General features: G+C 39.2%; 1 protein-coding gene across 1 annotated transcript in view; it reads right to left on the reverse strand.

Moving 5' to 3' along the window:
* Positions 1-10,909, reverse strand: part of LOC103602880 (zinc finger protein 480-like) — a 16,338-nt gene extending 5,429 nt beyond the window's left edge. The window contains exons 1-3 of the mRNA XM_008587331.1: positions 10,835-10,909; positions 9,354-9,480; positions 8,738-8,866 (exon numbers count right to left, since the gene is read on the reverse strand). Of these exons, the coding sequence (XP_008585553.1) occupies positions 8,738-8,866; positions 9,354-9,480; positions 10,835-10,909 (331 nt within the window). The remainder of the gene's footprint in view (positions 1-8,737; positions 8,867-9,353; positions 9,481-10,834) is intronic.
* Positions 10,910-11,699: the final 790 nt, after the last annotated feature.

The raw sequence follows: 11,699 nt of genomic DNA on the forward strand, positions 1-11,699 counted from the left end.
TCGGTGAAGGGCCATAATAATCATATACATTGTATATTGACAAAATAAAAATTAAAATAAAAAAGTTTTCTTATTATACATTTTACTAACTTAAGTGCACAGTTTATATTAGGGCCCGTTCTTTGTGTTGTACATACCATGAGTTTTGGCAAATGTATAATGACATGTATCTAACATTAAAAAAAAAAAAAAAAAAAAAAGAATACATTATAGTATTCCATGACAAAACCAGGAATCAAATAATTAGTAAACACATTTATACAAAATTATTGTCTATGTGACTTCTAAACAATTCTTTCTTTAAAAAGGAAGAACTCTGTGTCAAAACCAGTATATATGTGAAAACTAAAACTTAAGTTAATATCACAGACTTTTGATGTATCACATCAGGTAAACAGATAACATGATAAATAATAATGACTGTGGAACAAAGTTAGAACTGGCAATTATGATTGCTAGCCTGTAGTTATATAATAGCTAACCAATAGAGCAATTCCCTATATCGGCATTGCCCATTTATTAACTACTTCATTGGCACAACATATATGTAATAGAATTCATACTTAGAAAATTAGCTAAGGGCAGAGAAAGCACTGAAACAAACTGAAAAATAAAAACACACAGCATAATGCAGGTTCTGTGGTCTGGAGGTCTTATCACCCAAACTTCATATGTTGAGGTCCTATTACCCAATATATTGTTATTAGAAGTGGGGTCTTTGGAAGATAATTAACACATGAGGATGGAGACGTCATGAATAGACTAGTGTCATTTTAAGAAAATACCAGACAGCTTGCTTCCTTCTCACTCTTTACCCCATGTGAAGACATAGCAAGAAGATGGCTGGGATTAACCAGGACTCAATTCAGCTGTCATCTCAATCTTGAACTTCCCAGCCTCCACATTTCTGAGAAATCATCTCTGATTTAAGCCTCCAGTCTGTGGCATTTTTGGTGGCAGGTGGACATGACTAAGAACTAACAGAACCATCTCATTGTAAACATGACAAAATGCTGGTAAATCTTACTAAAAAAAGAAATTTTTGTACCTTTACAATGAAACTTGCAATATTCTTATATATCTAACAGCACTAATTTATTGTAAAAAAAATCTTCAGATAAATTATCATTATTATTGTTAAAAAACCCAGCAGGTCCACAGAGTTCATGTATCTCATAGCAATTTACACAAAACGTAACTGAAACAGGATTTGTTCCTTGGCTACAGACTCAAACATGTCCTTAAGCATGACTGCTTCCCAGGTAGTACAGAAAACAGATGACAGCAAATAAAAGGAGCACAGAAAGAAATATCTCAAGAGAGACAGAAGAGCTGAGTTTTGCTGTCCTAGTAGTCCCTGCTTCCCTGGAGCTGGACTAGACCCCTAGATTCTGAGCTGCAGGGATATCACTCCCCACAGGAAGCAGAGTCATCACTACGCTGCTTTCTGCCCACCAAGGTCCAAAGACAGCTGTCTTCCACAAATCTGGGGTCCTTTCTGCCACTGAATCTAGCCTCTCAGACTCTTGGATACTGGGGATTCCCAATATTCCATAGTCCAGAGTCACCGCTATATGATGCCTTATTCCATGGGACCTGAGTTGCCACCAAGCCCTATTGCTTCTTGCTCCCACATTGCAGCTGTACCCTCCTCGAGTCCAAACCTCCAGCGCATCCCCTTTTCCTGAAAGCCAGGCCAATTATGTGTCCCGCACTCCAAGTTGAGAGTCACAGCTAAAAAACGGCCCCGTGATCCCAAGCTGCGAGAGGGTGCCTCAGCATCACAGACCGTGACTTTCAGGCCAATCTCCATGAAACCTTGTCACAAAGTGAATCTGACCCCAGAACCCAGGTGCAACAATAGGGTTGTTAGACTCTGAGCCTTCAGGACCCCAGCTTCATAGCCATTCTGAGCACCTGGCACCTGAAACCCAGGTACTGTGAACCTGTTTGCAGGCCATGTCAAACCTGCTTCTTGCTACCACACTGCAGCTGTACCCTGCTCCTTGATTCCAAACCTCCAGTGCATCACCTTTTCCTGAAAGCCAGGCCAATTATGTGTCCTGCACTCCAAGGTGAGAGTCACAGCTACAAAACGGCCCCCTGATCCCAAGCTGCATGAGGGTGCCTCAGCATCGCAGACCGTGACTTTGAGGTCAATCTCCATCAAACCTTGACACAGAAAGTGAATCTGATCCCAGAACCCAATAGGGTTGTTAGACTCTGAGCCTTCAGGACCCCAGCTTCATAGCCATTCTGAGCACCTGGCACCTGGAACCCAGGCACCGTGAACCTGTTTGTAGGCCATGTCAAACCTGACGCCAACAGGGATCCCCTGTGTTGTCTTCCCATTGTGAGGACAAGGAGAATATGAGAACCCCAAAAGCTCTTGCCACAGAGGACCTTAAGAACCTCCACTACCAATGGTACTGCCATAAATTTCTACAGCCTAAGTCACTTAAACCCAGATTGCACTGACATTGTCTGCCATTAAAGAAGCTGTACAGAGACTGTACAAATGCATCACAGCAATATGGATAAGCTTGAAAGACATTATGTTATGTTAAGTGAAACAAGCCAGGCACGAAAAGAGAAATATCTCATGTTCTTACTTGAGTGGAAACTAAAAAAGTTTATCTCATAGATGAAGAGAGTGGAATTGTGGTTACTAGAGGCTGGGAAGGGTAGGTGGGGATGGGAGGGTAGTGAAGATTGGTTCTCAAATATAAAGTTACAGCTAGATAGGAGGAATAAGTTCTAGTGTTCTATAGCACTATATGGTGACTATAGTAAAGAACAATTTCTTATACATTTTTGAGTAACTAGAAAGGAGGATGTTAAACATCCCCCCAAAAACAATAAATGTTTAAGGAGATGAATATGGTAATTACTCTGATTTGATCATTAGACACATATCAAAATAAAACACGGTACAACATATATATGTACAATTATTACATGTCAATTAAAAAAAATTAAAAGAAAAATCTCTATGAAAAAATAAAGGTCACATTTAAAAAGCTTACAGGGCTGAGCCCGTGGCGCACTCGGGAGAGTGCGGCGCTGGGAGCCAAGCGACGCTCCTGCCACGGGTTTGGATCCTATGTGGGACTGGCCGGTACGCTCACTGGCTGAGCGCAGTGTGGGCGACACCACACCAAGGGTTGCGATCCCCTTGCCGGTCACAAAAAAGAAAAAGAAAAATAAATAAATAAATAAATAAATAAAACAATAAAAAGCTTACAGAAAGTGTCATATTCACTGTTGAAAGACTGAAAGCTTTTCCTGTGAGAGCAGGAAAGAGACAAGAAAGCCCAGGTGCTATTTCTATTCAACACAGTAGTGGAATCCTAGCCAGAACAATTAGATAACAAAAATAAAAGGCACACAATTAAACAGGTAGCAATACACTGATCTCTGTTCACATATGACATAATTGTCCACGTTGAACACTCTAAAGACTCCATACAAAAATGTTAGTACTGATGAACAAATTCAGTAAAGTGGCAGAATATAAAATCAACAAGAAAGAAAACCTGTTGTGTTTATATACAATAAGTGCGAACAAACTGAAAAGGATACTACAAAAACGTTTCCATGAACAATAGCATCTAAAAGTTAAACACTTAGAAATAAGCTTTATAAAAAGAAAAAAAAAATATGTCAACTGAAAACTTTAAAACATTGTTCAAAGAAATGAGAAGACACAAATAAAGGCAAAAAAAGTCACAAGTTCATATATTGGAAGACAATATTGTTAAGATGTCAAAAATAACCAATGTGATCTACACATTCAATGAAATCCATAGCAAAATACCAATGGTACTCTTTGCAGAAGTTGATAAATCCATCCTAAAATTCATACAAAACAGCACAGCACACTGAATAGCAAAATAAACTTTAACGAAAAAGCTGAAGGACTCATAGCACATGATTTCAAAATTTGTTACAAAGCTATAGCAATCAAATAGTTCTGTACTGGCATAAAGAGATATATACCTGATTAGAACAGAACAGAGAGGCCAGAAAAAAACTCTCACATATATCATCAAATGATCTTCAACAGGGGTGCCCAGAACAATCATGGGGAAAAGATAATGTCATCAGTAAAGGATGCTGAAAAAATTGGCCATCCACATGCATAAGAATGAAGCTGGGCCCGTACATTATACCATACACAAATATTAACTCAAAATGATCCATGACCTATAACAGAAGACCTAAAACTACAAAACTCCTAGAAGAAAACAGGCAAAAGGTTCATGAAACTGTATTCAACACTAATTTCTTGATATGACACTAACTCAAGCAACAAAAGTAAAAATAGATATAATGAATTAAGGCAAAATTTAAAAATCTTGTGCAGCAAAGGAAACAATCAACAGACTGAAAATAAAACCTATAGAGAAGGAGAAAACATTTGAAAATCAAATGTATGATGAGGAGTTAATACTAGAATACCGAAAGGACTCCTACAAGTCAACAAAAACACAAATAATGAGATTTTTTAAATGGGCAAAGTCACTGACGTACATCTCCAGAGATGATATTCAAAGAAACAAGCACATAAAAAGATGCAAGACATCACCAATCATTAGGAAAATGCAAATAAAAACAAACTGACATGAAATCTCACATTCATTAAGATGTTTACTGTCTGAGGGAAAAAAATGTTTCATAAGGATGTGGAGAAATGCAGGACTTGGGCCCTGTTGATCGGGATGTAAAATGGTGTAGCTGCGTTGGAAAAAAGTACTGTCATCCTTCAGTATCTCTGAGAGACGTGGTCCAGGACCGCATGCGGATACCAAAATCCATGGATGCTCAAGTTCCTCTTATAAGATGGCATAGAATTTGCATATAACCTGCTCATATTCTCCCATATACTTTAAATCTTCACTAGATACTTATAATACCCAATACAATGCCTACACATCACTTCATTCATATGGATTCAGTGTAGTGGTATGCAATTGCAAAATTCAAGTTTTCCTTTTGAAACATTCTAGAATTTTTTTTCAATATTTTTGACGTGTGGTTAGTTGAATCCACAAATGCAAAACGCATGGATATGAACGGCCGACTGCATGACATTTCCTCAAATAATTAAAAGTTGAATCATCATATGAACCCACAATTCCACTTCTGCGTTATATACACAAAATAACTGAAAACAAGATCTGGAAGAGATATTTGTAAACACACATTCATAGCAGTATTTTTCACAAGAGCAAGAGGTGACAGCAACCCAGGTGGACATCTCAAATAAACAAAATGTGATAAGTACATACAATGGAACATTATCCAGTGTCTGAGAAGACAGAAATCCTGACATATACTATAACATGGGTGAATCTTGAACATTTTATGTTGAATAAAAGAAAAGTCACAAAAAGACAAATATTATATGATCCTACTTCTATGAGGTTTATAAGATACTGAAACTCACAAAGAAAGCAGAATGTTAGTTACCAAGGGCTAGTGAGAGATGGAAATGGGGTGGAAAGTGAGTTTAAATATTCACAGGAGTCAATTGAAACTAAATTCAAAAACCAAGAAAATATGGTATATTTTAACTCTGCTAAATTCATACAATGTAAAATATTATAAAAGTTATTTGTTAAAAGAGATATGAGGTAAAGGATCATATTACTGTGTGCACTTTAGTATGTAGTTCTTAATATAAAAAAATGAAAATTCATGTGCTCTTCTCCAAAATTGATAAATATAATTTCATAATACCACCAGGAGAATGCAAGTAACCTCACGGAGAACATATGTGAGTGATCCACAGTGGGGAACGGCTTGCACTGAAGGGTGTGGTTAGTAGCAGCAAAGTGCGGACACGTTTCGTGGTAGTGGTGTGGGGACCCACAGGGGAGGTCATCAGCAACATAAACAGCAAATAAGAGGCAGAGAACAACACGATATTGTGAGAACATGGGTTCACAGGGACCAGGTGAACATTATAGGAAATTCGGATGGAAAAAAAGATGAGAAACAAAACAGTCTTCATTTGTTAAACTCAAGAATGTAACTTCCAGAACTTTAGAAATGTTGAAGAAAATACAGGTGATAAAAATAACAGTGAAGAAGTCCGTGAAGTACAAGAAGTGGGCTAAATTTCCAGTAAAATACTATGACATATTTTATTTTATTTTATTATTATTTTTTTCCTTTTTGTCTTTTTTCGTGTCCAGCAACGGATCGCAACCCTCAGTGTCGCGCCCGTACCGGACCGGGACCGGCAACGGGATCGCAACCCTCGGTGCTGCGCCCACACCTCGCTCAGCCAGTGAGCAGGAACTGGTTTGTATGTGGGATCCGAACCCTCGGCGGGAGCGCCACCGCATTCCCAAGCAGCACACTGTAGCAGTGCGCCACTGGGCGGGCCCACTATGACATATTTTAATATTAATTTAGTATACCAAGATGAACATGACGGTTCTAGACAAGGAGAGTAATTATTATAATATAGCATTTGTTCCAAGAAACAAAATGTGAAATTTAAACAATGACTACAGTTTAGAAAATTTTAAATCTACTATAACAAACGCAATGTGTCTTAAAGAATAAATTATGACAAGTCAATTAAATGTGATTTATAAGATTAAGATAGTAAATTAATAACAAAAGAATATATTTCTGAGATATCAAAGATTCCTAATTTACACACTGTAATTAATTGATAATAGTGCACTTTAACAGTAGGAATTAAATCAGTTAAAACTGAAGTAAAACAAATAATTATGACTATCTAAAAAGCTTCTGAGGTTGCATAGGTGTTAAGATTAACTCCTGTGGAGCTACACCCTCTGCACTAAAAAGGAAAATTTTTTCCAAAATATATAAATCAGTATTGATTCCCTGATACAACTGTTCCACACACTGTAGATATAAAACAAAGAACACAAAGAGTATCATAAAAAATATGGAGCTGGTAGTTAATTGAATAAAAAAAAAGTTTTTTCATAATACACGAAAACATAAAAGAAAATTAGCAGTGGCTTAAAAAAATGACAGTAGAAATAAAAACAGAGGCATCATCCCAGTGAGATATGCTCCCCATGTAGAACAGAGAATAAAATACAGGATCTTTATGTTGAGTCTCATTACACGTCTTCAATTGCAGTAGACAATTGAGTAACAATTGCAGAAGAGACAGCTTACTCCTCTATTACACACGCCAGTGAAATATGAAAAAAACATAATGGAAGAATAGCTGAGGGACCTTGTGAAATAAGAAGAAATACACATATTACTCTCTTCCCTGGTTCCTGACAGAAAGCTCCTAATCCCTTGGAATTTCCTGGGAAGTAGGAGCACGATTTGTTCTAATGAGGTAACTGCCTGTACTGGGGCTGGTCATGAAAAAGACCAAGGCAAGATTAGAAGCTTGGAACTTTCAGCCTTAACTCACACCCTCTAGAAGTGGACAGGGTTGGAGATTGACTCAATAATCCACCATGACTGCACAATGCCTCCATAAAAATGCTTGAACTACAGAATTTGGAGAGCGTTCAAATGCTGAACACATGGAGGTTCCTGGAGGGTGGCGTGCCAAGAGATGTCATGGAAACTCTGCACCCCTTTCCATGTACCTCCTCATCTGGCTCTTCATCTACACCCTTCGATATGTTCTTTACAATGAACTGGTAAATGTAAATAAGTGTTTCCCTGAGTTCTGGGAGCCGTCCTAGTAAAACGATCAAATCAGAGTAGGGGGTCACAGGAACATGGTTTAAAGCAGCTGGTTAGAAGAATAGGTGACAATCTACTACTTGTGATTGGCATCTGAAGTGGGAGTAGTCCTGGAAACTCACCACTTATGCTGTGGGTTCTGACTCTAACTACAGGTAGACAATGTCAGAAATGAATTGAGGGCCGGCCCGGTGGCGCACTGCCACAGTGCGCCGCTTGTGAGCGCGGTGGCGCTCCCACTGAGGGTTCGGATCCCACATACAGACCGGCTGCTCACTGGCTGAGCGAGGTGCGGGCGCAACACCGAGGGTTGCGATCCCTTGCCGGTCCCGGTCTGGTACGGGCGCAACACTGAGGGTTACGATCCGTTGCCGGTCACGAATAAAGACAAAAAAAGGAAAAAAAAAAAAAAGAAATGAATTGAATTACAGGACACCCAGTTAGTGTACACCCAAGAACTGGTTGTGAGGATGAATCACCACACATTCTGGTGACTGTAAGTGAAGCATTCTGTCTTGAGTGGTGTGTTAGAGCAGAAAGAACACTTCTGCTCTGTCCTATCACAAACAGACCTGAACAAGCAGAGAGGCCCTGAGACAGCTCCACGCAGCTTCTGGAGCCCCAGAGGAAAAGGAAGAGCAGCCAGTGTTTCCCTAACTCTGAATTATCTCTTTCATGTACATGAAATGCGGTGGAACCTGAATAGGTCAGGCCTCAGATGTATGAAGGCCTCAGTTCTCAGCAATATGTACAGTGAATTGAAATGACCCACAATGAATTCACAGAAGCCAGATGATGGACTGTTGCTCATAATGATAAAGACTTTGCCTTTGTCTCTATTTTACCTGCAGCACCAGTGGAAGACAAAAGGATGAACTATTACACATTCGAAGAACAGTCATATATGGGAGGAAGAAAAATTCCTTTCAGACCTCACAGCAAATAAACTTTTGTTTTCCCAAAGAACTCTCCCACTTGCAGAGTTTCCCAAACACTGTTTAATGGTGCAGCTTCCTCTGTCCATCTAAGCTCTTACCTGTGTTCACACCTTTGATCCATTCCTGCCCATTTGGTTTTCTTGCTATATTCACTTGACTTTGCAGAGTACAAGGCTCCTTCCCTTGCTCCAACGTGAAGATAACACTCAGGTCAGGAAGAGAGTTTCCTGGTTATAAAAACAAAGGAACATGATATGCTGTGGCTTTTCCAGAATCCCAGTTCTATGCCAAGGTAGGAGAGAAAACATAACAAGTGGATCTAGAAAAATACTTCACAAATTCATCCATTGACTGCATCCTTCTGAATGCTTAGGGAACACTATAATATGCAGATACCTAAAGGTCTCTTCAAAGAACCACTGAATCAAAAGCAGAGAAGTAAAACCCAGAAAACTGGATATTTTAAATATTTGCCATAGAGTCTTACAAACATCAAAACTCTGGAACCACCCAATGATGTACTGTAAAGAAGGCAGAACATCTGAAGAAAGGGGATAGTTAAAGGCCAGATGCCATATCAGGAAGCTTTTCTTTTCTAGATCAAAACCACTTCAATTTCAGTCAAGCAATACAGGGGCTCCCAAGTGGCACACAAGGGAACTACAAAGACACACAAGGGCAGATACCCAAATTCTGGAAGGAAGTCATCCTCACCCAGAGAGAGCAGGTTCCTGTAGTTCTCCAACATCACGTCCCTGTACAAAGCCCTCTGAGCAGTGTCCAGGCATTTCCACTCCTCCTGCGAGAATTCTATGGCCACATCCTTGAATGTCAAAGGACTCTGAAATAAAAACACATTTTGCCAAAAGATTATAGAGAAAGTTCTCATGCTTATACAAAATGAGAAGAGGAGAGAGTTGGAAGAATCAATTCAATTGAAGTGCGCCTGCTGACAGATCCACGTGAGGTATTTTTGAGCAAATTATATCTCCCTAATTCTATGTTATTTTACTTTTACATAATGATGGAATTTGGATGTGTTGTCCCTTCCAAAACTCATGTGGAAATTTGATCTCCATGTTGGAAACTGATTGAGTCATGGGGGCAGATCCCTCATGAATGGATTAATGCTCTCCCTGGGATAGAGGAGATTAATGAGTGAGTTCTCACTCTATTAGTTCCTGCAAGAGCTCATTGCTTAAAAAGACCCTGGCACCTTCTCTCTCCCTCTTGCTTCCTCTCTCTTGCTTCCTCTCTCTGTGTGATCTGCTTGTACCCGCCAGCTGCCTGCCCCTTTCCACCATGAGTAGAAGCAGCCTGAGGCCAGTGCCAGATGCAGCTGTCCCAGAATTGTAAGCCAAATAAACTTCTCTTCTTTATAAATTACCCAGTCTCTGGTATTTCTGTTATAGCAACACAAAATGGACTAAAACACATAACAAGTTATAAATAAGAGTGGATTTTTCAGAGTAGTGAACAATACAAGAAATAGGCAAATAAAAAGTTAACACAGGATTATCTCTATAGAATTATTAGATATTATTTCTGATGCACAAAATAATACTCAGTATCTAGATGAGTATCTTCAGAGATGACAAAGTACACAGTGCCTTAAAGAAAGGTCAGAGTCTAAAAACAAGTAATGACAGCAATAGCAACAACTGAAGTTTTCAAATACTTCCCATGTGCTAATAAGCACTGTATTACATACTCCCCAAGTAGTACTTCATATAACAAAGAAGCCCAACAGAAATCCATTTTCATCTTATCAGGAGACAACTGTGTCACAGACAGCGTAAGAAACTTGACTCAGGTCAAACAGTTAAAAATGGCAGAGCAAGCACCTCAACCCCGGTGTCTGGAAATTAGAATTGAACCTAAGGAGTCAAACAGTTAAGTAACATACAATTTACAAAAGTAAATTGACAAAGGGTTGACCCAACTGAGAAAACTGGAAACAACTTCAAGGATAACAAAATGGACCTTCATAAAAAGTCATTACATATACACACCCACAAGCTTACACACACTATGATTCTATATTTTCTCCTATTTAACTCATTGACGTGACAATGAAGAACAAATTTAAGGCCATGGAAAATATTTAAAACACCCAGGGTTCCAAGCAGGAGTCAAGGGCCAGCCCCCTCTCCCTGGAAGGAGGCAAGACAGAGCATGCCTGGAGTCACCCCCACCCTGACGTAGGAAAGGAGCAGACTGAAAACACCACCTCTGTGCAGGTGGTCCACCACAGCCACCGCCACAGCCATGGCTTCCACAAAAGCAGTGCATGCCACAGAAATAGCCACAACTACCATGCAGGTGGTCTTACAGACACTCAACTATATTGACACAAAGAAAATCACCAGCAGAGACCAGAAAAAGAAAAGGACACTTCTCTCCTCAAAGCCCACACTAAAGTAATAAAAGAAACAACTGCTGTACCAGATGACTAAACATCAATGCAGAGATACTAGAAATACAAAAACTCAAGAAAATATGACACCAACAAAAGAATACAGTAATTCTCAAATACCAGACCCCATACAGCAGGAAACCCTTGAAAAGACTGAAAAGGAATTCCAAGCAATAATCTTAAGGAAATTCACTGAGATAGAAGAAGAATCAGACAACACAATGGAACAAGAAAAAAAAATCCAGGATATGAAGGAGGAAATTTACAAAGAGATTAAGACCATAAAAAAGAGTATAGCATAACTCATGGAACAGAATGGTTCACTCAGTGAAATAAAAAACACAACCAAGAGCTTAAACAGCAGGCTACAACAAGCAGAAGAAAGAACTTCTGATCTTGAAGATAGGTTTTTCAAGGGCTGGCCCATGGCTTACTTGGGAGAGTGCGATGCTGATAACACCAAGGCCACAGGGTCCGATCCCATATAGGGATGGCTGGTTAGCTCACTGGCTGAGCATGGTGCTGACAACACCAAGTCGAGGGTTAAGATCCCCTTACCGGTCATCTTTTTTTTTTAAAAAAAAAAAGAAAAAACAAATAGCCAAAGCAATTCTGAGCAAAAAAATAAATAAAGTGTTAGGCAT

This window comes from Galeopterus variegatus, unplaced genomic scaffold, assembly GCF_000696425.1.
Source record: "Galeopterus variegatus unplaced genomic scaffold, G_variegatus-3.0.2 Scaffold4333, whole genome shotgun sequence".
Classification (NCBI taxonomy): Eukaryota; Metazoa; Chordata; class Mammalia; order Dermoptera; family Cynocephalidae; genus Galeopterus; species Galeopterus variegatus.